This window comes from Chelonia mydas, chromosome 24, assembly GCF_015237465.2.
Source record: "Chelonia mydas isolate rCheMyd1 chromosome 24, rCheMyd1.pri.v2, whole genome shotgun sequence".
Classification (NCBI taxonomy): Eukaryota; Metazoa; Chordata; order Testudines; family Cheloniidae; genus Chelonia; species Chelonia mydas.
In genome coordinates, this window is record NC_051264.2 from 8,504,046 (window position 1) to 8,531,575 (window position 27,530).

The 27,530-nt window shown below is 46.2% G+C and overlaps 1 protein-coding gene across 3 annotated transcripts in view; it reads right to left on the reverse strand.

The window, feature by feature from the left end:
• SNX27 (sorting nexin 27) overlaps positions 1-27,530 on the reverse strand; it is a 57,283-nt gene that overhangs the window by 15,823 nt on the left and 13,930 nt on the right. For 2 of the 3 annotated variants that reach the window (XM_037882645.2, XM_037882644.2), the window contains exons 2-9: positions 17,505-17,736; positions 11,259-11,451; positions 10,110-10,174; positions 8,135-8,239; positions 6,790-6,868; positions 3,611-3,774; positions 2,895-2,984; positions 318-467 (exon numbers count right to left, since the gene is read on the reverse strand). In XM_037882645.2, coding sequence (XP_037738573.1) covers positions 318-467; positions 2,895-2,984; positions 3,611-3,774; positions 6,790-6,868; positions 8,135-8,239; positions 10,110-10,174; positions 11,259-11,451; positions 17,505-17,736 — 1,078 coding nt within the window. Of the gene's footprint in view, positions 1-317; positions 468-2,894; positions 2,985-3,610; positions 3,775-6,789; positions 6,869-8,134; positions 8,240-10,109; positions 10,175-11,258; positions 11,452-17,504; positions 17,737-24,496; positions 24,535-27,530 lie in introns of those variants that run through there. The other variant, XM_037882646.2, reaches the window with a different exon arrangement.

A 27,530-nucleotide genomic window follows, 5' to 3' on the forward strand; every position in this document is an offset into this window, starting at 1 on the left:
AAAAACAAGGGAGTCCCAGGAATGCTGCAGAATGGCACGCAGGGGAAGTGGGGATACAGAGTCCTAACGCTGCAGAGCTTGCTGTGGGAATCCAACATAGCAGCCATCCCTGTAATCACACAGCAGCAGCCGTCCCTGTAATCACACAGCAGTGCATTTACCACCCTGTTTTAAAAGCCACCTCATCCTGCTCTCAACTTTACTCTTAGAGCAGCTGCAGTATCCCAGGAATGGGGAACCAGTGTTCTGCCTCTTCCTACAGCAAAGTTGAACTTCCTCAGACCCAGGAAGCCCTGCCATGTCCTTGAGTTGCTTACCTCTAGCTGACCCTCCTCTGTGCAGGCATGGAGTTTAAAGTGCTTGACGCTGATGGCTGTAATCACATGACCCTTTCTACGGGAGTCACAGGAGCAGTGGGGGAAGATGATCTCATTGTAACCCTCACATGTCCGCAGCATGTTTAAATACTGGAGAAAAGCAAGAAAGTGATGTGTTGGCTCTTTTAACAAATGAAAGGCCTCCCATCACCCCAACCCTCTGCAATCCCCTCAGTGCCCCGCAGCCCCTTACTGCAATCCCGTACTCCAAATATGAACCTTAATTTCTCCCTCTAGCTTTATGATTTGAAGTGTTTTATGTAAGGTTTTGGGGACAAGAGCCATGTCTTCCAGTGAGTTTGAACAGCTCCTTGCACAAGAGGAATCCAATCATAACTGGGACCTGTAGACTCTATTGCAATAGGAACAGTTATTAATTAGCACAGGTGAAGTGTTCCAATTATATTACCTTGACATTGGCCCTTTAACTCTATTTATGAGGTTTGCAGTAGTTGAAAAGCCAGTGATGGAACAGCCCATAAAGGAAGGTAGGGGCTCAAAGCTTACTGGAGTGTCTCAGCAGTGAAGCAGGCAGGGGGAGGGGGATATTTAGTATTCACTGTGGTAAGCAAATACATGGATTAGGGAGTGATTAGAATGCCTCGCAGGTGACCTGGAGCTCCCCACAGAGGCATTTCAAGCTCCTAGAGCAAAGATCTGTCACAGCTTTCACCGTCAAAAAGGGTCAACAGGGCTCCCACTAGTACCAGCATGGGCGGCAGGCGGAGCCGCCTCTGGGAAGGCTAGCCGCCAACTCCGCCCCTTCCGCCTGCGCCCTCCCCACAGCCGGAGCTGCAAGCCCCTCCACCCCCCAGCTACAGGAGCCCCAAGCCTCCCCAGGCCTGGGCAGAGGAGCTCCGGGCTGGCCAAAGCCTCGAGCGCCCCCAGCCCCCTTCACCTGCCTGGAGGAGCCCCGGGCCAGCCCTCTGGGCTAGAGGAGCCCTGGGCCAGCCATGTACAAGCCCGGAGTGCTCCCGCGCCGCCTGGAGGAGCCCCAGCCGGGCTGGCCGAAGCCCCAAGTGGAGGAGCCCTGCAGGACTGGCCAAGGCCCAGAGTCCCTCCCTCCCCGCTCCACCTGCCCGGAAGAGCCCCGGGCCAGGTGCAGCCTGGAAACCCCTCCCACGAGCATAGGAGCCCCGGCCAGGGTGGCCAAACGTCGAGCCTCCCCGCACCTAGAGAAGCCCGGGGCTGGCCACAGCCCTGCCATGCCTCCCCTCCCCAGACCCAGCCCGCCCACCGGAAAAGCGTCTGTAGAAGATGCTTTTGATATGCTCCATGCAGGTTCCGGGGTGGCTGAGGAGGCACATACAGTACCACCTCCTCAGCCACCCCGGAACCTGCATGGGGCATAATAAAACAAAAACTTCGCCGCCAAACGCCACAACCGGGGGTCCGGTGCCCGCAGCAGCCCTGGGGGAGGCAGCGCCTCCCTGCCCTATTATACCTGCTGCCCACGAGTACAAGGCGCAGTAAGAGCTGGCAAAGACTAACCGGGGAGAGGATTTCAAATTGGGAGGTCATTGGCACCAGAGACCAGCAATCTACAGGCGGGAACAATGCTAGAGGCTGTGAGCATCCACCAAAGGTGGTCAGGGAAATAAAACCTGACAGGATGGAGCTCCCAGTCATAAAGGACAGCGGAAGGCCCCATGTTTATTCAGTCTCAGTGATCCCAGAGCAATTCAGTAAGTTATTCCACGTACAAGCCCAGTGATTCTTCTGACCTTGAAGCTACCTTTTCTGCCTCTGACAGCCCCAGCAGCAACAGGGAGGCTAGGACCAGAGCTCAGCTCACTGTGTGGTGATGTGCAAGGCAGGGTAACACCCAGCTTGCTCGTGCGCAGCCTCGTTGGCACAGTCCAGAAGCCAGAGGTGTGTAAATAAAGTTACACTAGTGCCATAAGCACTAGCTATGCAGAGTGCTTGGCAATGGGTTTTAGAACCTTCCCCTGAAACGTCTGGTACTGGCCACAAAGAGAGAGAGAGGAGATACGGGATGAGACGCACCACTGGTCAGACCATTCTTGTTCTTAGAACAGATCCGGATGGAAACAGCCCTTTGATGATCAAATACTAAACAGGCAGAAGAGCTGCCATAAAAGGACCCCAACTGAGTGATTTATAAAAAGTCGTTAAGTGCTGTAGATTTACCAGCTCAATGTTTTTTAAACAAGAATTGAGCCTTGCCCCAGCGGCACATACCACACAAGTAAGGGAGTTTGACTCAACGCAACGCACGATCTGGTATATGGACATTAGCTCCATACAAACTAACTCACCGAGTGTTTTGGGAGTCTCGCTTACCAGTCAGCACCATGATAACCTTACATTCCCTTGTGTATTCAACCAACGCAAGTCAAAATACACCCACAGTGCTCTTCCAAACACAGCTTCCCTTGGAAAGTGGTATTTTTATAGCTTCACTGCAGACTGGAAAGGCACAATCCAGGGCCAATGCACCTGGCTTCATTTGCCAGAGGAAACAGCCATTTCCAAGTAATGAGAAAATAAACATACCATAACCATCTTTTTCTGCTCAGACAGCTTCTGCAACTGGTAGGACTTTTCCTCGGCTTTGATGCAACCCTTCTTTACATCATCCACAGCCTAAATGAAAAAAGGGGGAAGGAAACTGAGCAAAGTTGAGTCTTCAACAGACTATTAAGGGATTTCTTCACTGGTCTGAAATGCAGTACTTTTACCTGGCACGTCTACAGGATAGTCGTGTGCTTTACAAATATGCATTCAGTGCACAGCACCCTTGGGCAGTAGGGGACACACTGGTTTTTACAGAGGAGTAAATGAAGGAAAACAGGTGAAGTGACTTGCCAAACAACACAATGAGTCAGTGAGAGCAGAGACAAGAACTCAGGGGTCCTAGCGTATCTAGTGGCTAAAGCAGGAGACGGAGTCTGAACGCCTGAGCTCTTCTGTTTGCTCTTTGAGGGCCTGAGCCAGTGATGAGTAGCAGCAGGATCCTGTACTCTGTTTATGAACCTGCCACGGAGTCGCTGGGCGACAGTGGGCAAATCACTCAACCATCAATTTCCATTTCTTACACAACTGTGATGTACATAGGACGGGGCCTTCCCCACCCCCAGCTCTTCATGGCGCTGAGGCATTCAATGTCTTGGAATTCAAAATCGCTACAGCAACACGAGCGGGAGCTGGTTTAAATGGCCTGTGGTAAAGTTAGTTCAGCATTCCAAGGCAAGGAATTCACATGCACCTACCTGGTGGAAGAAGTAGGTAACTGCGAGGTCATTGTCATTCAGAAGGGCTTCCTCTTCTGTAGTGAAGAGCCATTTCCTGATAGTCAGACAAGTCCCCGGCACCGCCGAAGTGTAGTTCTGTACGTAGAGCTTGTGTGGGAATTCATTGGGCGCCAGTTTACGCACTGCAAGATGTATGGGAAGAGTAGGCTGAGCTCTTTGGGGCAAGAACCATCCTTTTGATCCGTGTCTGTACAGCACCTAGCACAATGAGTTGCGGGCCCATGACTGGGGCGCCTAGGCGCTACCGCAACACACATGAATAGCTGTACCTCAAGGAAGTTACACTGCCTCGGCTAACACAATGCAAAGCCGAGTGAGTGAGCAGGTCCCCATGGAGCAGACGGGGTCAAGACCCCAGCTCTGCTTTTTCCAAGATCCTTCCCCCATCTGACTTTTGCCTTCACAATGTCAGAGCTTTACTAGGCTAGTCATTTGCAGGATCAGGTCAACACACAGGCACCCCAGAAATCAGTAATTTGTATGAAACCAGAATCCACTCGCTTGACCTGCTGTCTGGGGAACGCTGCTGTCCAGGGGCTGTACCTCAAGTGTGTGTGGAAAGCAGCTGTGTAATGCAGGACTTCAGCTGAAAGCAGCCACGCTTGGCGAAGAAAGACCACATTTGTCAGACCGTCACAGTTTGTTTTCACTCTTCGTGAAGAGTGCAGGGATGTATCCTGCTCAAGCCTTAGATTTTGGTTCTCTGGCCTGGGCATTGGGGCATTCAAACCACAGGAGAAAACAATGCAGGGAAGAGTCTTGCTTTGGCCTATGGGAGTGGATAACATGGAATCCAGTGGGGCTACAATTCTTATGATCTATCATCGAGCGCTTCAGAACAGTACAATACATTTTCTCGCATACACTGAAGCTGCTTTAAGATTCTACCAAGCAACAGGAGGATCTCACACTATCTGGGCAGTCTGCCACCAGAACCAGAACAAAGACTCGTAGAGCAGTCAGTGACAAAGGAGCTGCCTTCCAGCTATTCAATACCAGCTCGGGATGATTGGTACCATAGGCAGCATGCCTTTGTTGTGAGTTTACTGTATTGAAAAAAACACCTTGCTAAACAACGAGGGAGAAAAACACAGTGTGAGCCAGCATAACCCACCTGAGTGACTTTTCAGCCCACATTCAGGTAGGAACACTGGCCTTGCACTATCACAGATGGAGCTCAGTTGTTTGCAGAGAAACTAAATGGAGTGTGTACAGTATATACAGAACTGTGGATATTCAGAATGAGTTTTACCAGTGCACTCGCCATGAAGGTTAACTAGAGCGTTTAACTTTTCAATAGTTTGAAAAGCATGGCACTCATAAAAATAAGGAATAATTATTATTAATACCCAGCTCTTATATAGCACTGGTTAGAATCACGCAGTGTGAAAGCTTCCTGTGTGAAGCTCTGCCAATACACCCCAATTCTGAACTCCAGTATGCCTGACATTCCTATCTGGGCTCCCTACACAGCTCTGCCAATACATTTCAATCCTGTCCTGCAGCATGCTCTTCTAGGCAGCAGTTCTGCAGAAAAGGACCGAGGGGTTACAGTGGACGAGAAGCTGGATATGAGTCAACAGTATGCCCTCGTTGCCAAAAAGGCCAATGGCATTTTGAGATGTATACGTAGGGGCATTGCCAGCAGATCGAGGGACGGGATCGTTCCCCTCTATTCGACATTGGTGAGGCCTCACCTGGAGTACCGTGTCCAGTTTTGGGCCCCACACTACAAGAAGGATGTGGAAAAATTGGAAAGCGTCCAGCCGAGGGCAACAAAAATGATTAGGGGACTGGAACACATGACTTATGAGGAGAGGCTGAGGGAACTGGGATTGTTTAGTCTGCGGAAGAGAAGAATGAGGGGGGATTTGAAAGCTGCTTTCAACTACCTGAAAGGGGGTTCCAAAGAGATGGATCTAGACTGTTCTGTCAAGTTGCAGTGGGGGAGGTTTAGGTTGGATATTAGGAAAAACTTTTTCACTAGGAGGGTGGTGAAACACTGGAATACGTTATCTAGGGAGGTGGTGGAATCTCCTTCCTTAGAGGTTTTTAATGTCAGGCTTGACAAAGCCCTGGCTGGGATGATTTAGTTGGGGATTGGTCCTGCTTTGAGCAGGGGGTTGGACTAGATGACCTCCTGAGGTCCCTTCCAACCCTGATATTCTATGATTCTATGATTGCAGTCCCGGGCTCCCCACACACAGATCTGCCAATGCCCTGGGATCCTGCCCTGTCATCTCAGCGCCAGGTATCTCTGGTAAAGCAACTGTCAACTTGGTTGCATCAAGTGGTAATTTTGTGATTGAGGCTGCTGCACAGGACACAGGAATGAACCACAAAACGTTGATGATCCAGGATCAAGATCTGCATGCCAATCTAGTCTGCTGTGTCAGAGATATTTTAGAAGTGCTTTCTTTAAAAATCTAAAATGCTCCTGCAATCCAAGCCAGCGGGAACAGTTTGTACTATCTCAGCCTATATTGCACAATTAGCAACATAACACAAGGCACAAGGATTTAGGGCACGCCTGCAGCTATATAAGAAAGTTGTTAACATACAGATTGTGGGAACAGGGCTAGGAATCAGGACCCCTTGGCTCAAAGCCTAGCACATAAAACCGAATACATTCACATTTAAGTTACCGGACTTCCTTCTGCTTCAGCAAATTCAGTTTGAAACTGGGTGAAAAACAGAAGCACTACTGCTGATGATTTAAAAAACCACAGATAAAATCAGTATGCTTTACTTCTCTTTAGCTGGCAGGGTGGTTTCATCATCAAAACCTCCCCCAGACTCCCACAATCAAGGCTCAAATGCCATCAGAGTTCTCAGCCCTTCATCCTCCCAGGCACTATAAGAGCATCTTAAGCACACTGGAATCCTTAAAACTAAAACAGGTTTTCGTTTCTCACAGTTTAGTCTCCTTGAACTGTTTAAAAAAGGGAAAGTCAAGCATTAGCAGAAGCAAAAACTATCAAACTTCGAGGGCTCCTCATTATCAGAGTCTCCAAGGCCTGGCAGATTTCCCCTGGGGGCTCTGGATTTTGAGAGGAGGTCAGAGCTAAATGAGAACGCCAGCAGGCTCTGCTGCTGCAGAACTTTTGCGTGGTTGGGTTGGGAGGGTTGAGACTTACCAAAGGAGTGATTGATCACTTCAAACAAGGCAAAGTAGTTTGCTGTAGTGCTGTCCATTCCTACTTTAGCAGCCACAGCCTAAAGTGCAACCAAAAAGAAAAATCGGGTCAGCAAAATAGTGTTCAGCCCTCATCCGACCTTCTTCGAGGACAGGGCCGGCCTAGTTTCACATATGTTATTTACAAGTCACCGATCCCAGGTATTAGTCACCAAGGAAAGCTTTAACACTATTCCTGTTCAATCGCAGTTTTTATTTAACTAGGGCTCAGAGTCTCTCGCTCTTTCCTTCTGTAAACTGCTCCAGATTTCAAGCACTGCCACAGCTGACAATTAGGTCATCTTTTCTTCTGGCGCCTCAAGTTTCAGTTCCTAGTACACCAGCACAGACACCCTCCCCCGCTTCCCTTAGGAGTTTTTCCAGCAATACTTCAGTCCTATATGCTAACAGAGCCATGCTTAAGTAGGAGCTCGATACAAGCATGCAATTCAATAGACGGTGTCCTAAATGCATTAATATACAGAATCTGATCAGACAAGCACAGATTTTCACTGCATAAATCTAGAACCCATGAGATTTTACTGTCAGGCATGTCCTTTGGCTCTGTTACTTATAGCAACACTTGCATTTGTTCAGGTTTCTGAACCTGTATCCCCCATTAATTCTCTACGAGCTACCATCCTCAGTTACAGCAGCATTGGCTACATTTTGTTAACCTACTTTAAATGGATCCCTTGACGGGAGCACCACACTCTAGGCATACTCACGAAGCTGTAAACCAGTTAAGATCACTATGGTGTGGGATGTTGCAGTGACTTCGATGGGAGTTGAGAGGGGTCAGGACCTCCCCGGGGTCAGGCCTTAAACCTGCTAGTCCAACTCTACAAGGCAGCTAAATACTAACCCCACGCTCACGATTTCCCCAACGCAGACAGCTCCTATTAAGACTCAAGTCGCTGCCCTACTAGACAGCCACACAAGAATCGTATGTTGGGTTTGCAAGCTCTCATTGCCTGCAGACAGCTAACTCTCTGCAGCAGCAAGATAAAATTTGTCTAGTAATTAGAGAAATCCTGCTGCAGCTTTTAAGATATTATCAGTGAAAATTAACAGAGCGACGACTCTGCCCTTGCAGGAGAAAATGCCAAAGGAAACACCATTTCACCAAGATGTAAGGTTGGATTTCTCCAGCTCTCTCTTCCCTGTTGTGTTATTGCAGGAACACACCCACCACGGAAAACACCAATGGGAAAGGTCTCTCTGTGCATCTAGGGTCTTGCTTCAAGTTTGAACTACATTAATCTATTTCAGATATTTAGAAAGCTTCATGCAAATATGCACCTTACCTGATACACCTGGTCTGTAGTGCTGTTCTTTTTGACCCTGACTGTCACTGTTGTTGTGTCTGGTAGTGCTACTCTTAGTTCCACATCTGACACACCATTGTAATTCTGGAAAAGAGAAAATCCATCACAGTCCTTTCTTCCCATCATGCCACAGAGCATCCAACCAGGAATCACTAGATTTGTATCTCCTGCAGTACCTATATTACTACGGTCCTAAATAATGACAGGTTTCAGAGTAACAGCCGTGTTAGTCTGTATTCGTAAAAAGAAAAGGAGTACTTGTGGCACCTTAGAGACTAACCAGTTTATTTGAGCATGAGCTTTCGTGAGCTACAGCTCACTTCATCGGATGCATAGCATAGCATAGGTCTTCTGCAGTTTCCACGATATGCTATGCATCCGATGAAGTGAGCTGTAGCTCACGAAAGCTCATGCTCAAATAAACTGGTTAGTCTCTAAGGTGCCACAAGTACTCCTTTTCTTTTTACGGTCCTAAAGAGGAGCTATTTTACTCCAGAGAAGTGATCTAGAAGTGGCATGGCACATATGCACTCCATGAGTTCAAATTAAATTGGCTACGTTTACAAGAAGATTTATTTTTCTAACGGCCAGCCCTGCAAACTCACACTGGGATCTGAGAATTAAAACAGGCTCTTTCTGGTTCACCCATCGCTATCGGTATCTATTTTATCTGACCCCCATTATAATAGGATCTGAGTCCCACACAAATAGTAACGCATTATCCTCACAACACCCATGTGAGGCGGGGCAGGACTATTATCTCTCTTGTAGAGGGAGAACCGAGGCCCAGAGACATTAAGTAATTTGCCCAAGATCTCACACAGGAAGTCTGTTGTGGAGCAGGGAATTGAACCAGGGTCTCTTAAACCCTGGCCTAGTGCTCAAACCACGGGACCATCATCATCTCTTTCTAATGGTTCTGTAGCCCAATTTTGGCCGGTGTTCATAGATGTAAGTGACAAGAAAATTTGTTCCTACAAACAGAACTTGGTTAACCGTTCTGGTTGAGGCTGCGTGAGCCAGAACAGACTCCAGCTCCCATTCACTGGAGTCAAAGGTGTCAAGCATCACTATATATAAAAACACAGGAACCCATGAACAGGAAGGGGTCATTTTTACATAGTCAATTTTCAGAATATAACCACACTTCAAAATGAATCTTTTACAAGCCTCAGAAACTGATTTCTGATTGCAACAGAGGCAACTTTTGAAAAAAAGGAAGATGTGAATGCAGTTACTTCACAGGACAGGAACTTGAAAGAACCATTTCAGGTCACGATTGGAAAGGATTTTCCACTTGCCTGAATCAGTGCATTCTAAGTTTGCCAGTGAAGGAAGAAAAGCTCTTGGATACAGCAGCTCTACATACCACAAGAAGTTTTAGAGGAAAAGCAATAGCTGGTGGTAAAATAACTCCCAGTTGCTGCTTTGCAATCACAACTAAATCATTCCAAGATAAAATATTAACGTTTATAACACCTATTGCCTTGGCTTCCAAAGGCTGCACCATAAAACATGAGTAACATGCAAATGCAAAGCTACTCAAGCTACCAGAGGCTACACAGAAGCCAGCAGTGCTGCAAGATGCAACATTAACACAAGCAGCCAGCAACAAACCCCCATCAGTGGATCTTATATTGGGCCTGCCAAGGGGACATGGTACGAAAGGCAAGAGTCCACTACTTAAGAGAGTTTGGTTGCTTGTTTGTAGAAATCTGAACTCCAGGAACTGAAAAGAACGGCATCAGAGCTGTTCTTCATTGCAGCAATCCCCTGTATCAACAGCAGGCGGATATAACAGAGGCACATGGCAAACTCTGACAAGTCTTTTGCCCCCATTATGATGGTAGCTAGTGGCCAGTAACGCAGCTTTCTGCAGGAAGGTAACAGTTATGAAAGAGAAAACACAGCATCGGATTAGCACTCCGGCGTAGTCTCCAGCACGCTCACTTACCTCGTCCGATTCCGATAAGAACTCCTGCATGATGTCGCTCTCCCCAATAACTCGTATGGAACACACTACAGGACAAAGAGAATGCTGCGTTAGTGGATCACACCTGGAAATGGGCAGAAACCAAACCAGTGGGTTGGTTTGAACAGAGCCTGGGGGAAGGAAAGATAACTTTCAGTCACTGGTAGGTGGCCTGAGTGAAATGAAGTGGTACCTAAGCCCAGTCCACTAAGGGCAGGGTCCACAACGCTAACAGACACTGCTGATTTATTCCTTTCTTGAAAGACTTAACAGGGAGGCTGAGGACTCAATGGGCCATGGAAGGCAGGGCTGAGATATATTAACAATGTGCGAGAGAAGCTTGCTGTGCTAATACCCATGCTGTACCCACTCTACGCAGAGAATCCTCAGGCTGTCAAACTCGCACCTCGCATAAGCATTTGCACGCACACACTCGGTCCATCTCACCCAGCAATAGCCAATCCCTGCTGCTTCAAGGCAAGCCAAGCACAGGGCCATACCATGGGGTGAAAATTCCTCTCTGATCCCCATTTACAATGCATATGTGGGGCATGGTCTCTTACTAAGAACACTTACAAGGGCCACAGATAAAGCAGGGGATCTGGATGCAGCATTGCTACCCAGACAGCATAAGCAACTGAAGCCATAGAAGACTCCAGACTCTAAGCCACCAAAGCTTAAACAGAGACGCACTACCACCCTTTAAAAACATACAGCAGTGGCAAGGCCATGTTACTGCAGTCTGGCTGGGATTCCCTAAGAAAAAGATCTTAAGAACGATTCTCTCCACAATATCAAGTTTTCCTTATCTCCCTCTTATCCCCACTCTATCCATCATGTGTGTGTTTACTGGCAAACGATACAACACTATAAATAACGGCCCACCATGCATTAAACACTAACTATGTTTTGTTGTTGAAAGTGCTCAGCAAGCTAACCCCAGCGCCATTACGTCAAGTGAAGTTTGGTTTTTCTTGCAGCGTTTCACTTGGAAAATTGAGCCTGGTTTTAAATGAGCCTCTTTTCCTTGCTGGTAGGCTTTACCACCATCACCGTAAGACTACCTTTCACTTGCTTGGAAGCTGACAGCTTCAATGTAGCACTGGGCTTCTGGCTCAGCTGGCCCTTTACCTTTCTCTAGATACTCCTCGAGCCCTCGGCGCCTGGCATCCAACTGCTGCTCTGATAAAGAGAAAGGCCATTTCCCCGGCAAGCGTGGGAAGGTGAAATTGGCAAACTCCCGCTTCAGGTTCTGGTGGAGGATGGCAAACTCCCGGTACCGCTTCGAACACAGCTGCCTCCCTGCCATGTAAACATTGTAAACCTATCAGGATGCAGAGGGAAGAGAAGGACAGGAAAGTTGTCTAGTGCAATAAAAAGCTTCCCAAATGTAAATAGATGCAGTGCTGCCTTCCTGAGTCTGCAGACAGCCTGAAATTAGCTGAGAGTTGTGAACTGCCTCAGTCATCTCAATGAGGTGTTGACTTTGAAGCTTAATGATAGGTTAGAAAATTGCTAGTAATTTAAATAATTTACTATGTCATAACCGAACGTTTGGTCAGAGAAACACACCAACTAATAATTCCAGGTATCACTATTTGACACAGCAATAGACTGGGGTGGGGGCAGTGAAACAGCTGGCATAAGAAAAAGGGTTGCTGGAGTTCAAGCTGCCTTTCACCTACAAAAAACATGCAACCTAACCCTCTTTCCAAATGCCCCAACTGTGCACTATCCAGGTGCCACAGTGTCCAGCTTCCACCCTGACAACTTCTACAATGAAGAAAGTTTGAAGGTATCACAAACTGATCAAACAAGAAATACTGCACTGATTAGATCAATTGTTTCCATAGCCAATAACGCCACACACACACACACACACCACCATACATATGTGTACACACACACACACACACACAATATACACTTAAAGGGACAGCTGAATTTCCAGTCTGCTGCAGAATTCAGCATCAGAGGGCCACAGAAATCCAGGGCTTTTGCTGCAATGTTTAGGTTCAGAAAACACGAGGCCTTAGTTAAAACACAGACATTCCTCCAGAGCCGAAAGACAGCCTCTGATCAAGGATCAGGCTTAGACTCCATGGCTGAATAGAGCCTCTTACTGCTATCAGGCACTGCCAACTGTGCAAGAGACAACGGGGCAGGGGAGAGGGGTTCAAATCTTTTGGAAAAATCCTGTCATCCAACTAGCTTCCGTGCTGCGCAAACAGCTCTGATTTCATACCAAGGTCATTCAGGAAATGGAATTTGGCCTCTGTACCCTGATGGGAATTTGACATCGGAAAGGAAAGGAAAACTATCTAGAGCAAAGAGGGGGTTTGGGCAACTTTCAAAGATCTAACATATCTACAGATCATGCCTTCACCATTCAGCCAGGCTCCAACTTTAAGGTCTATTAGTCCTACATACTACATGTGGCAAGGTCTTTTACAAAGAATACTGTTAAGGGGTCCAGAAATGAGTGAGGGATTCAGAATCAGCGTTACCACCTGGACAGCATAATGCAGTGGTTCTCAACCAGGGGTCCAGGACCCCCAGCGGGCCACAAGCAGGTTTCAGGGGGTCCGCCAAGCAGGGCCAGTGTCAGTCTTGCTGGAGCCCAGGGAAGAAAGCCGAAGCCCTGCTGTGCGGGGCTGAAGCCCAGGGCCCCGAGCCCTGTCACCTGGGGCTGAAGCCGAAGCCTGAGCAACTTCGCTTTGCGGGGATCCCTGTTGCGTGGGGCCCCAGGCAATTGCCCTGCTTCCTATCCCCTAACACCGGCCCTGACTTTTATATGTAGAAATCGTTGTTGTGGCAAAGGTGGGCCGTGGACTTTTTATAGCATGCTGTGGGGTGGGGGGAAGAAAGGCTCAGAAAGAAAAAGGGTGAGAACCCCTGGCATAAAGAACTGAAGGCACGCACTAGGCTCTTATCCATTTTGCAGATGTCTTGGCATTGCTAATATGCCCACAGTGATAAAGAGGCCCCGAATGATGGGACACTGCCTTAACTAGCTTAATAGGAGGAAAGGAATGTGCTAAAGATATAAAACATGCTTACACCTTTTTGTCGACGTGTAAGAGAAATTTGCGCAACAGCAACCATCTCTCCAAAGTCACACATCAACCCTCCTTTGCATCTGCAACACTGAAAGCACTGGCAAGTCAGAGAAGTAGAGTATTTCAAAAGGCACCAAACTAGACACAAAAGAGAACCTTCCACAGCTCTTGGAAACCCAAAGAATTCTGAGCCCCACTTCGCTTCCAAGATCTGTACAGGGCGTGGTCTCGGAATCTGAATCAATTTGTTTTCAGCATTAGCTATATGAATAGCTGATCTGTGACCTTCCAAAAAAAGATATTTTTTCAAAGCACAACTCTTGCGTTGCTTAAAAGCGTATATTCATTCTTCTGGCATTGCATGACGTGATGCTGGAGAACGCCAGAGGAGGGGGGAAACAAGGAGGCGAGGCCAGTATCAGCTGACCTCTGTCCAGCTGAGAACATACACTGCATTTGTCTAGTCCTTTTAAGACTGCATTTCATCCCAGCCACATTACAGACTTCCTATAGCATTGATACAGCTGCTATAGCTTCCCTGCAAGATTTCTTCTCTTTACACTAAGACTCATGTTTCTATCACCCTTTCCCACGTGGTGCTACAGGATAGAACTGTGAAATGGGAAACTTGCACACTCCCTGTTCACACTATGTCTGGCCACAGCTCTGAATCCTTTATTTCCATGAGGATCAAATTTGCTCCATTTAAACGCACATGGTACATGTCCTAGGCTACAAGCCTCACACTAGATTCTGCTTCTTGGTGATGAACCAAGTTCTAGTCCTCGCCTCTCCACAAACACACATGCTTCTGTGCGTCTGCCCGGTTCCTGGAACAGTAACACTGTGTCAAGTTCTCCATGGGAAAATGCCTCCATTTTCTATGCTGTAAGGGGAAAAAGTAGCAAACTGGGAACCAATTCATCATTTGTCAGCTCCTTACGCTCCAAACTGTAACTGCAATGCACACAGACGGGACTGCTCTGGTTCAGCCAAGCTTTCAATCTGGGCAGAGCAATTCAAAAACCAAAAACCAAATTCAAAAATTCAAAAACCAGCTGAGTTCACTTTAAAAATCCCTTCACCAGTGCACAACTGCCTTGCATGCCCCTCCACCCTACCCAAAAAGCAGCACCACATCTGACCCTAACATCTCATCTCAAGGCCCTCGGCAACTGTAGGTCCAGTTCTCTGTGACTGAAACAGCAGCTCTCTAGCCACTAGGAGGTGAAGGGAAGGTTCTGGGTAAGGTGATAAGATATGGGCAAAACGGAGAAAGAAAACCACAATCTGGGCAGTGAATTGGCCAATGCAGTTTTTATACTATTTCTCCCCCACCCCAGGCAATGTATTAATAACCAACTTTTAAAGCACCCTAGCTGCCTGAGTGTTTAAGTATTGGGAACCAGTGTTGTGAGAATTTTCACTTTAACACTGATCTATGGGCCAATCCCAGGAGCTGATGACTGGTAACTGTCCCCTTGACAATAAGTGCCTATTTGAGAGGGGAAGAATACCACACTTGTGGTTGGCTTCTGTCTCTGACAGTCACTTATTGAAAACCAAAGGCCAGATGGAATTTCTTCTTTTTTGCTTTAAGACTCTTTGCTGATTTTTTTCATGGTTCAAACCCAACAGGTATGTTCTCAAAGCACCATTTAGCTACGCAAATCACCACTAAGGCTAATGGTGCTGGAGGGCTCTGGCCCCAACGGATGGAGTATAGGACACACCTCAACAAGTTTACTACAGAGGCATTTAGGGAACATAAAACGCAACCAAAGGAGCCAAGTAAAATGGCCTAGATGAGGCCTGGCCAATTAATATCACTGGAACATGCCCAGAATTCCACTTTGGGACCTGTAAGCCATTAAAATGAGATTCTCAGTGTAAATTTGCCCTAATCCAGTCAACAGTTTTAGGTCATTCTCTGTGTTGCTTCCCAGCCATTATTCTGCTTGTAATAGATGCCTCATTTTTAATTCTGGCAGGTTGAAGCCCTCTCAGCCATGCTCTAGGAGCATGTTACAGGAGCGGTGCCCAAGAACATTCATGTCTCCATTTGCTCTTGGTAAAATTACTATGACCACGGGTCTCTGCAACATGGCAGGTCCAACCTCTCACGCGTGATCTGACAGGGTGGCTCAAAAGTGAGAACGAGTTTGATCTCACATCATGAAAGCATCAGACTCACTCTCACAATTCAGGAGCAATTGGACGAGTATTCAAAAACAGCCTGGAACTGGAATGGCAGGTGGGACTGAGGACCAGGATTGAAGTCCATCAGCAGAGCTTGTAGGGATCCCAGAGCTGCAAAAACAGGGATGCTGCAGACCAAGATTGAGGTGATAGTTGTAGGGGTGAACAGGCAAAGCTTCTGGGTGTGTTACTAGAATTGCAGGGGTGCTGAGGAAAGGATTGAGGTGCATTGGCAAAGATGCACGGGCCCCAGAGTGGGAACAGCAGCAGATGCTGCAGATGTGCATTGGCAAAGCTCTATGGGCTCTGAAGTGCTAACAGGAGTGAAAATGTGTGTTAGTCACGTCTATAGACATGACTCAGACACATAAGGAGCTGAGTCTGGTAAGATGGTGCCATTTTTACACCGTCGCCGTTCTGACTACAAGCAATCTTTAACCGATTCTACTCCCTTCCCCAGCTTTTACTGCTCTGGGAGTCAGTGGTATGTTCTCAATTCGAAGCACAGCAAATGCCAGCAACACAAGCTACATGGAAATACGTGCAGCCTAGCTGCAAGCAACAGCCAGCACCAGTCTTTGGGAGGAAAGATGACTAACAGATTTCTCCCAATTGATTCAAACTAACAACAACAATCAGTAAGTAAACTTTAACTGCCACCAAGAGAAAAAATAAAAGTTTATTTGGTGATCTGCAGCAATTAGATTCTTTTTCAAAATTTAACACTGAAGGGGAAGTGCGTACTTTAATCATCCACAACTCAAATTAGGTTTTCCCCTCTCTACATCTCTGGGAGAAGGGAACCAGAAAGGAAACATGCAAAATAGCTAGTGCATTCCAGTCCAAGCTGCAGCCAGGCACCCATGATAAGCCAGAGTCAATAGCAAGCCTCAGAGGATGCATCTGCTTAGGCGGCAGTTTCAAGACAGACCATGTTATTTGAAAGAATGAGGGCCAGCTCCCACAGTGAATGCAGCCAGGCAGGGTCTTCCACCCGGGAAGAAAGTGGTACTTTCTACAGCTGATCCCTAACTAATGAGAACAGAAAGGGAAAGAAATACACAATCTTAACATTTGTTACAGCACAGAGGTTACACACTTAGCCTGCTTATCAGGAGTGTTGAACATGTAAACAGCTCCCACTGAATTAAGTGGGAGTGGCAGATGCTCAGCAACTGTGAAAATCAGGCCACCTTAAACACCTGTATGTGAAATCTTTGACCCCATCCCTGAACAGTAGTAAAGGATCACTCATACACACAGCACATTCTCAGGAAAGGCAGCAGAGTGAAACCAATACAATCACTCTGCTGCGTGGGAAGCTGTAGGGACACAAGCATGAGAGGAGAGTTTTTCTTAAATGATCATACTCCTTAGGTATTGATTACAGATGTTCCAGGCACTTAATATAAAACAGGATATAGATGCATATATGAGCTAACTGATGGTACTGAATAGAAAGTGTCAACCAAAGGCCATTTGTCAAGGTCTCCCTCTGGGACCCACTGCTCAGAACTACCGCACTTGTATGAACTGGTTAGAAACTGACAGATAACCCAGTTCAGAAAAAGAGTAAGCTTGGGGCCAGTGTAAGTAACATACCTTTGAAAATAACGAGCACCACGAATGAGCTGGTCCCAGTCCTGATCCCAACAGGAACATGTTGGCATCAGAAAAACACCATTATAACAGGCACTAATTGGCTTCCTTGCTGGCAGATTCCGCAGAGAAGCCAAGGGACTGAATAAACCATGGAGGCCACGGTCATCTCAGCCCCAGAAGAGGCTCCTCTGTTATGATGGGTCCTTCTCAGCCTCTCAAAATCACATACAGAGGAAAGCTCACACTACTGCTGCTCTATGAATCAGAGGCCTTCATACGTGGGACTGTTAATCACCTTTTACATGCACTAAAATTAAAGAAAATAATGGGAGTTGGAGTTCCAAGATATGGTCAGTATTACAGCCTCTTTGGGGTTCAGGGAGAGGGTCTGGCAACCAGAATCCAGGGACCAGATTAAAAATTAGGCCTCTCTGAAAACTCTGACAGCTTAGAACCTGATCAGCAGGAAAACAAACCAATCCTGGACTCCACAAGGCATGCTCAAGCCAATACTAACCACAAACTTCTCGCCGTTCTGCTCCACATGTTTGTATGTGGGGATGGAGATGGGAACAGCTTGCTTTTCGGTGTAGTCGTAGAACGACTGCCCCAAAGAGTCGTCGCTGGGGTCGAGGTTATCAGCCTCATGGGGCGGAACGGATAACACTGTCAGTATTAACTCCTTCTCTCCCGCTCGAATCAGGTCCACCACCTGCTTGTGCGTTGCCCCTTCTACATTCACGCCATTCCTGGGAAGGGAAAAAACAATAAGGCTATAAACAAGGCAGATGTCCCTAAGAAGCCGCAAAACCAAGCCAGGTTTCAGAGTAGCAGCCATGTTAGTCTGTATTCGCAAAAAGAAAAGGAGTACTTGTGGCACCTTAGAGACTAACCAATTTATTTGAGCATAAGCATGAGCATAAGCTTTTGTGAGCTACAGCGTCCGACGAAGTGAGCTGTAGCTCACGAAAGCTTATGCTCAAATAAATTAGTTAATCTCTAAGGTGCCACAAGTACTCTTTTTCTTAAAACCAAGCCAGGATCAGCCTAAAAAAGTGTGAAAACAACGTGGCTCTTCTTATTTACTCCCTTTACAACATTATTAGCTGAAGCTGCCTAATATCATGCAGTTTGACATCCCATATCCCTTCAGTGACTTCCACCAGTCATGAATTTGAGCCAATATCTATTTAGCTCCCAAATTGTAGGTTTTGCAAAAAATAAAGTAAATAAAAAGGGGGGTTAAGAACCCTCCTGATGAATGGAACTGGTTTCAGTTTTATGGCAGCGGAAATAGGATTTGCAATTTAACACTTCACTTGCAGTGCTGGGAAGCCAAACACTACCTTGAGGTATGCCAGTGCAAGAGAAGTGAATAGATCTGATCAGTAGAGATGGATGAAATTTTCTCAGCAAATAGTAAATTTGCCAAAAAGTCCATTTTTCAGGGCACCCAAAACTATTGGCAAATTCAGCTAACAGATTCAGCTGGAATTTTTTTTTTTTTTTTTTTTTTAAAAAGAAGTATCTTTCCAAAAATCAAAAGTTGTATTTCATTTAGAAATTTTTCTAATTTTTTTTTTCTAAAAAACAAAAGAAAAGGGGGAACCTCAACCCTCCCAAATGACCCAAAAAGCAAAAAATACCAAAAACATTTTGTTTTGGGTTGAAATAAATGTTTTAATTTTTTTCATTTCGGTGCAAAAAAAAATCAGTTACGGGTTGAACCGATCCAATTTTCCCTACACACACACTTTTCAGTTTGGCCCCTGGATAGAAAAATATCAGCTCTATTGACCAGTTTAGTTTCACTCTCCAACCTATGTGAAGTCCAAAAAGTAAAAGATTTATTGATAGTGAAACGCCCATTTGATTTTAAATCAATGATCAGTTTTTGATAATTTTTTTTTAATACTAATACGCCTGCTGTAATTTTCAAAATAGGCTTTACTATTTACTACAATTCTTCACCCTCCCAAAATGTGCATTGCTAGATAGGTCCCTGGAAGATGAACTTTGTCGCTTTCAATTTAAAGCACAAATCTAAGGAGGTCCAAGGTTAGGGAAGCAAAGCTTTATAATGAGTATTGTGCATTGTTCCAATCAGGCAGCAAACAGAAAGCAGCTTTAATAGATTTTAAGGCCTCAAGGGACTACTATGATCACCTTGTTGACCTTCTGCACAACACTGGCCAGAGAATTTAATCCAATAATTTCTGTATCTAGTCCCATAACTAACAGTTGAGTTAGAGCAAATATTTAAATTAGGAAATAAACCCAATGTAAAAAAACGGAAGGTTTGAAACTCGACACTAAGTGGTCTCTAAGAACTGCAAATGTTATTGCTCTCTCAACAACACACACTGGACAGTAAAGCTCTGCTAAGTTCTGTTCCAAGGATAGCCCAAGAGACAACAGACCACACCTGGTTACCAGTTTTTAAAGGCATTTGTTTTGTAGTCAAATAAAATCCAAACATAGCTGTTTTGCTTTTTCTTCCAGTTCTGGGGAGGGGGGGGAAAGCTGTTTTTCTCCCAGATAAGAATTAAATTTAGCAGCAAGCCTCCATAGATGGTGTCAACGGAATAGTCTCTGTCAGGGTTTGGTATCTGAAACATCCAGTTGTATAAACAAGAACAGTCCAAGCTGCATCCCCGCTAATCAGCCCAGATGCACTGGAACTGGGTTGCAGGCTCCAGACAGAGCACGTCTCATCTGAAGGGACCGGTCCCCCTTCTCTTCATTAACTGCACAGGCTGCTCAAAAACACATACTTGGAATGGCATGAACACAGAATTAGCTCAGGGATAGGGCAATGAGAAACTCCTTTAATCTTGGGGTCGCTGGTTCCAATCCAACTAAAGTCAGAGTGACCAAAACTAGGCCCCCCGATTTGTTTTCTTGCCACAAAGGAACTGCTCTGTCCTATCAAGCTAATTGTCCATCATGTCCCATATACTGTGCCTCTGGCCATGAACACCTGATGCTTCAGAGGAATGCAAAAGAAAAGCTGTGCGCACTTAGTTATGAAACGCTGCCCATGCGAGCGGAGGAAGAGAATTTTTTCTTAAACACCCCCCTCAGGCAATTCCATATCTCCCTCCTTGAGCGTGAGAATGGATTTTCATCATCTAATTGCGGAAAGCCACAACCACCACTCTCAGAATTATCCAAGCCTGCTTGAAATGCAGCCACCGTATTTAGCTTTCTGTCCTTCCAAATTCTCCCTAACACTGAAATAAAAAAAAAAAGGCAGCTCTTACTGCTTAATATCCAGTACCTTTTACTGAATTTTTACTTATAGGAACATCCCTGAAAAGATTGTCTAAACTTACAAATCCGATTCAAGGTTCTGAACCAAGCCGAAAAAACTGCTTAAGAGGGTACTCATAGAAATGGACAGGATCAAACTGTCACAGCCAGGTTCAAGTTACTCTCTGAACCAGGGTCTTAAGCGTGGTCATTAAAATTCTGTTCAAAGCTCTATGCAGCCAGGGTTTCCGTATCGTTTTAAAAGACGAAAGTGAACCTTCCCCACACACTGCCTTCAGGTTCTTCTGGGCTTAGAGGAGTTTGCAGAACAATGAAAGCTCAAACGCTTTGAGCACCTGAGGAAGGTGGCATTACTTTGTGTACAACGGTGCGGGTACTAGCCTGGGACATGGGCTCAATTCCCTGCTCTACCACAGATGTCCTGTGTGATCTCGGGCCAGGTACTTAGGGCTTGTACACACTACCACTGATGTCACTCAGGAGTGTGAATAAGCAATATGTTTCACTGACCTAAGTGCCAGTGCAGACAGGCCTCTCTCTCCCCCATCAACACAGCTACTGCCTCTTGCAGAGGTGGTTTTATTATGCCAACAGGAGAGCTCTCTCCCATCGGCATAGAGCATCTTCACCAGACGCATTACAGTGGTGCAGCTGCACCGCTGTAGTGCTTCTAGTGTAGACTAGCCCTTAGTCTCACTGTGACTCAGTTCCCCGACTGTAAAATGGGGATGAGAGCAGGGTTCTACCTCACAGAGGTGGCTGTGTGGATAAAAACATGAAAGCAGTGGTTCTCAATCGGCGACCCAATCAGCACACAGCTGCGGCTCATGTGACCTCCTCAGGGCCATACAGGTACAGTAACTCCTCACTTAATGTTGTCATTATGTTCCTGAAAAAATGCTACTTTAAGCGAAACAATATTAAGCGAATCCAATTCCCCATAAGAATTAATGTAAATAGGGAGGGAGTTAGGTTCGGGGGGGGGGGGATATATACACACACAGTATAAAAAGTTTTAAACAAACAATTGAATACTGAACACAGCAATGAAGACCGTGAAGCTTGGTTGAGATGGTGGAGTCAGAGGGTGGAATATTTCCCAGGGAATGCCTTACTGCTAAATGACGAACTAGCACTTGGCTAAGCCCCCAAGGGTTAACACATTGTTGTAAATGTTGTACAAGGCAACATGAATGGAGGGAGGAGACACAACGGACGCATGGCAGTGGCTGCAAACATTCCCTGCAGAAACTGAACGTGATGAACCACCCATGCTATCCCATTAAAGCACACCACTCCCTCCACTTTCCAAAGTACCGGGGGTGGGGAGGGTCCATGAGACAGGCACACACACCATGTGTGTGTCTGTGAGAGAGAGAGAGAGAGAGAGAGAGACAGACAGACATACGGAGAGAGAGAGACAGACAGACACGCACCATGTGTGAGTGAGAGAGACAGACACACATTGCCCCTTTAAGTATGCTGGCCACACTCTAAGTACACTGCCTTTTTAAGAAGATCAGCAAGCTGAGACAGCAGGTGCTGCCAGCAAGCTCCCTCTGTCCTGAGCCCTGTCATATCCCCTCCTGCTCCGTGGAGATGGGGTACAGAAGTGGGGGCATGGATACCCTGACATCAACACCCCTTCCCCCACCCCCCGCACAGCAAGGAGGAGGCGCCCAGGAGCAGCTCCAAGGCAGAGGGCAGGAACAGCACACAGCAGAAGGGGGAGGGACATCTGAACTGCCGGCAATTGATAGCCTGCTGGGCTGTGCACAGGGAACTTAAGGGAGGTAGTAGGAGGCTGCCGGCCCACCCTTGTTCCATGCCCCCACCAGCTCGCTCCAACAGGCTGCTTTTCCTGCAAGCAGTGGACAAAGCAGGTGGCTGCCAAACAATGTTATGAGGGAGTATTGTGCAACTTTAAATGAGCACATTCTCTAATGGATCAGCAAACAACATTAACCAGGACAGTGAGGAGTTACTGTAGGATACATATTGTGTGGATGCAGCCCACATAACACATTCAGAGCTGCATATGTGGCCCACAATAGTAAATAGTGTGAGAACCACTGCATTAAAGAATGGGAGGCACTGTGCTCCTAGCAATGAGGGCCGGGTAAGTACCTAAGATAGATAGCTATCTAAGACGTGTCCTACAGTCCCTCATCACGGATCACCTCCTGCCACAGGATTAGAGTGTGTATGGCTCCCTTTAAATTTGCATTCTGGATATTATAATGCAGCCATAACTGTCAACTGAACCAAGCTGTCCGTCACTGAAATTTAGTACCACATTAAAAATGAGAAAAGGAGTACTTGTGGCACCTTAGGGGCTAACAAATTTATTTGAGCATAAGCTTTTGGGAGGTACAGCTCACTTCATCAGATGCATTCAGTGGAAAATACAGTGGAGAGATTTATATACACAAAGAACATGAAACAATGGGTGTTACCACACACACTGTAACGAGAGTGATCAGGTAAGGTGAGCTATTGCCAGCAGGAGAGGAAAAAAACCTTTTGTAGTGATAATCAAGCCATTTCCAGCAGTTGACAAGAATGTGTGAGGAACAGTAGAGGGGGAATGTAATGACACATCCACTCCCAGTCTTTATTCAAGCCTAATTTAATGGTGTCCAGTTTGCAAATTAATTCCAATTCAGCAGTCTCTCGTTGGAGTCTGTTTTTGAAGTTTTTTTGTCGAAGAATTGCGACTTTTAGGTCTGTAATCGAATGACCAGAGAGACTGAAGTGTTCTCCGACTGGTTTTTGAGTATCATTCTTGACGTCTCTCATTTGTTCCATTCAACTGAAGTTCACGTGCTTCAAGTTTACCCTGCATGGGAATTGTACAGAATTACACTGGGTCTGTGAAACCCCAAGATACTTATTTCATGAGTAGGACCCCACCAAATTTACGGCCGTGAAAAATGCATCACAGACCACGAAATCTGGACTCCCCTGTGAAACCTGGTCTTTTGTGTACTTTTACCCTATACTATACAAATTTCACAGGGGAGACCAGCATTTCTCAAACTGGGGGTCCCAACTGGTTGTGAGGGGGTGGGGGGGATGTCACGGTATTGCACCTCTGTGCTGCCTTCAGAGCTGGGCAGCTGGAGAGCAGATGCTGGCCAGCCTCCCAGCTCTGAAGGCAGCGCTGCTGCCAGCAACAGCACAGCAGCAAAGGTGGCAACACGGCGGCCCCCCACACACAATAGCCCCCATGATCCCCTTTTGGGTTGGGGCTCCCACGGTTACAACTCTGAAATTTCAGGTTTAAATATCTGAAACCATAAAATTTATGATTTTTAAAATCCTATGACTGTGAAATTGACCAAAATCTACCATGAATTTGGTAGGGCCCTATTCATGAGACAGCAATCATAGAATATCAGGGTTGGAAGGGACCTCAGGAGGTCATCTAGTCCAACCCCCTCCTCAAAGCAGGACCAGTCCCCAACTAAATCATCCCAGCCAGGGCTTTGTCAAGCCTGACCTTAAAAATATCTAAGGAAGGAGATTCCACCACCTCCCTAGGTAACGCATTCCAGTGTTTCACCACCCTCCTTGTGAAAGTTTTTCCTAATATCCAACCTAAACCTCCCCCACTGCAACTTGAGACCATTACTCCTTGTTCTGTGATCAGCTACCGCTGAGAACAGTCTAGATCCATCCTCTTTAGAACCCCCTTTCAGGTAGTTGAAAGCAGCTATCAAATCCCCCCTCATTCTTCTCTTCCGTAGACTAAACAATCCCAGTTCCCTCAGCCTCTCCTCATAACTCCTGTGTTCCAGTCCCCTAATCATTTTTGATGCCCTCCGCTGGACGCTTTCCAATTTTTTCCACATCCTTCTTGTAGTGTGGGGCCCAAAACTGGACACAGTACTCCAGATGAGGCCTCACCAATGTCGAATAGAGGGGAACGATCACGTCCCTCAATCTGCTGGCAATGCCCCTACCTATACATCCCAAAATGCCATTGGCCTTCTTGGCAACAAGGGCACATTGTTGACTCATATCTAGCTTCTCGTCCACTGTAACCCCTAGGTCCTTTTCTGCAGAACTGCTGCCAAGCCATTCGGTCCCTAGTCTGTAGCGGTGCATGGGATTCTTCCGTATTACGTGCACTCTGCACTTGTCCTTGTTGAACCTCATCAGATTTCTTTTGGCCCAATCCTCTAATTTGTCTAGGTCCCTCTCTATCTTATCCCTACCCTCCAGCGTATCTACCTCTCCTCCCAGTTTAGTGTCATCTGCAAATCTTGCTATCCAAGAATTGTTTCCTGCAGTGTGAAGTTAGTGTTGTTAAACAGTGCAGCAATGGACAGCCCGAGAGACTGACGCCATCTGTTTGTCCATAGACCAGGTTCAGCACAAGGGGCCGCAGGTCATGTTTTCCTCACACTGTCTGCCGCCTCTGTGCTTCAATCCAGACCTGAAATGGGGAGCGGGAGTTGGGCGGAGGAGAGAATTCAGTTACTGTGGCCCATTCAGTCCCGGGTTTCCCGGAGAGACTGCCACGGATTGCCAGTTGTGATGGTGGTTTTGGTAATATGGACGACTATGCAATAGGAACTGGACTGAGATCCACCAGATTCATTTCACAAGGGCTACAAGATGGAAACAGTTTTTAGTCACTCACAACCTGAGCTGGATACGATCTAGGACCCTAGAAGAAAAAAACTCAATACTCATTCCCAGTCACCAGAGCCACCTTCGTCTCTCTCCTGACAGAGGTCATGCCAGCAAGAAACATAATCAACTGCCCTCCTCTCCTCACTCACAATTTCTAGAGCTTGCTTAACCATGCCTGCTTCCAGGCTGATCTGAAAATGGCTGCTTCCTTGTGCAACTGGATACATACAGCCCCAGTTCCCTTCTAGAGCCACACTTCCTCCCAGAGCTGGGAACGGAACCCAGGGGCCTCAACTCCAAGGCCTGTCGCTAACTACTGCAATGTATCATTTCATTTGCACAAAAGTAACTGTCTGTGAAGCCCCCCCCGCCACTCAGTCACTTAAAATATCAACCCAACAGGCTTCTTTATAAGCCCAGAGACGATTTCAGGGGCAGTCCTGCTGCTGCTCCACTGCACTAGGCCCCAGCTCGGCAGTACAAAGGCGCTGAAGGAAGCTGTGCAATATCACAGGGGCCAGAGGACTAGCACCTGCGCAATAAAGTCACCATAGCAACTCAGCCAGGAGTAATCACCTCCAAGCCAAAGAATGGGAACAGTACTTCATAACCAGGGATCCTAGTTTTCTGTGATATAAAAACCAAAATTCTCCGATTTCAAAAAAAAAAAAAAAAAAAAAAAAACCAGCATTTTGCCGTGATTACAATGAAACGCGGAACTTTAGTTTCCCTAGCCACAATATATACAGGTATCAGTTGAACACGACGTTTTACTGATGTACAGTAGAACCCTGTTTATCCGAGCCTCCATTATCCCGCTCTCTGTATTAACCGAACCACCAGCTGGCCAGGGCTGACAGCAGCGGGGCTACGGCTGACGACTAACGCCCCGGGCTGGCGGTTCTGTTAATACAGAGAAGCGGATAATGGAGCGCAGATAAACAGGGTTCTACTCTATATTTTTTCACAAAAAGTAAAAACTAAAGATTCTCTGTAAAAACGCAAATTCCACAATTTTCTGTGGCAAATGGATTTCTAGGATCCCTGATAATATGGCACGGACAAATCAGAAGCCTCCAGAAGGGCGAGATAAGCTAAGCCAAACTACATAATATTTACTCAGTGATAGAACTGTTTGGTTTTCCAGAATTTAAACACACTGGTTCCTAAGACAATTGGACACTAGAGGATTTTTTGGACATGAGTGCATTTTGTTTTGTTTTTACTTCCGCCCTTGTCTGGACGTTGTAAAAATGATACTAAGTTCCCCTTGTCCTTCCAGCAGACTCGCCCTGTCCCAGAGGAGAACTAGTCGGCTCCTATCCAATCTGAGATGTCTCACTGCAAGACGCAAAGTTGTACGGAGCCGCAAGGTGGAACCCTTAACGAGGAAGCATTGGTAGCATTCACTACCAATGAGCTGGAGAACCAAAATGATCTGCCATGACAAGGCTCGCCAGCCCCTGGGCAAGGCATCCTGCTAGAGGGAGCCATTTGCGGTACTTGGTTTTCCTAGTGTAAATGGGCCTTGGGGGACACTGACCTAGGCGCTGACTCCATGGCTGGAGCACCCACGGATCAACTCCTCCTCCTGCCCCCCCCGCATCCCTCCTGCCCACTGGGGCATCGAGAAGCTCCTCCCCCCTCCCTCCAAGTGCCTCCCACAATCAGCTGTTCAGCGGCATGCAGGAGGCACTGGGAGGGAAGAGGAGGGGTGGGGGCAGGAAGAGGTGGGGAAGGGAGTGGGAAGAGGCAGGACTGGGGCGGGAGTCGAGCAGCTCCCGGGAACTGGTGAAGTCAGTGCCTCTGGACATAGATATTTTTGATAAGGTAGGATTTCCCCACATCGCTATGCTTAAAAAGGGATATTTCCAAGGTTTACAGTATTTCTGGTTTTAAAAGTTTTTACATTTATAAATGTCTCTAGAAAACGTTTGAGGATTTCACTCTCCTAAACCATCTCAAGAGAAATGCTAAAACTATCCCAGAACAAGGACACTTAAACAGGGTGGATAAAAATCAGTGATTTTGGGGGAGGGGGATCAGTTTTTATTTAAATCAGATTTTTTGATTTGGTTATTTAAATTATAAATTTTTCATTAAAAACTGTTTAAAACGAAATCTGAATTGAATACAAAATATGTTGAGGACTAAGCTTGTTATAATCTCCTAAAACATTTAAATAAAAAAAATAAATATGCTGAATCCATGAGCCTCTATCAAAAACTCAGTTAAAGGCTGCTTTTCTATATAAAGAAAGAAACGGGGGGCGAGGGGAAATCTAACTTTTACGGTCAAGCTTTATAAATAGGGTACAATGGTAGTAAATAAGCAATACAGCATTCATTTTCTAACATACTAAATATGCACAATTAAGAAGCTGAAAATATTAAGCTACATAATTGCTTAAATAAATGCATATCATTATAGTGTACCCATCTAGCAAAAGATGTACCAAATCTAGTGTGAAGGCTCTGTTTAGCAGTAATCAACATGTTTCAAATGTGAGTGTACCTTTCTTTAGAAAATAACTCAGATACAAATGTGAAAGTTGATTAAAATTGAAGATTTTAAATGGCAGCTTTCCACATGGTGATTTAAAATCAATCCAGCCTGAGGGAAAAAGTTT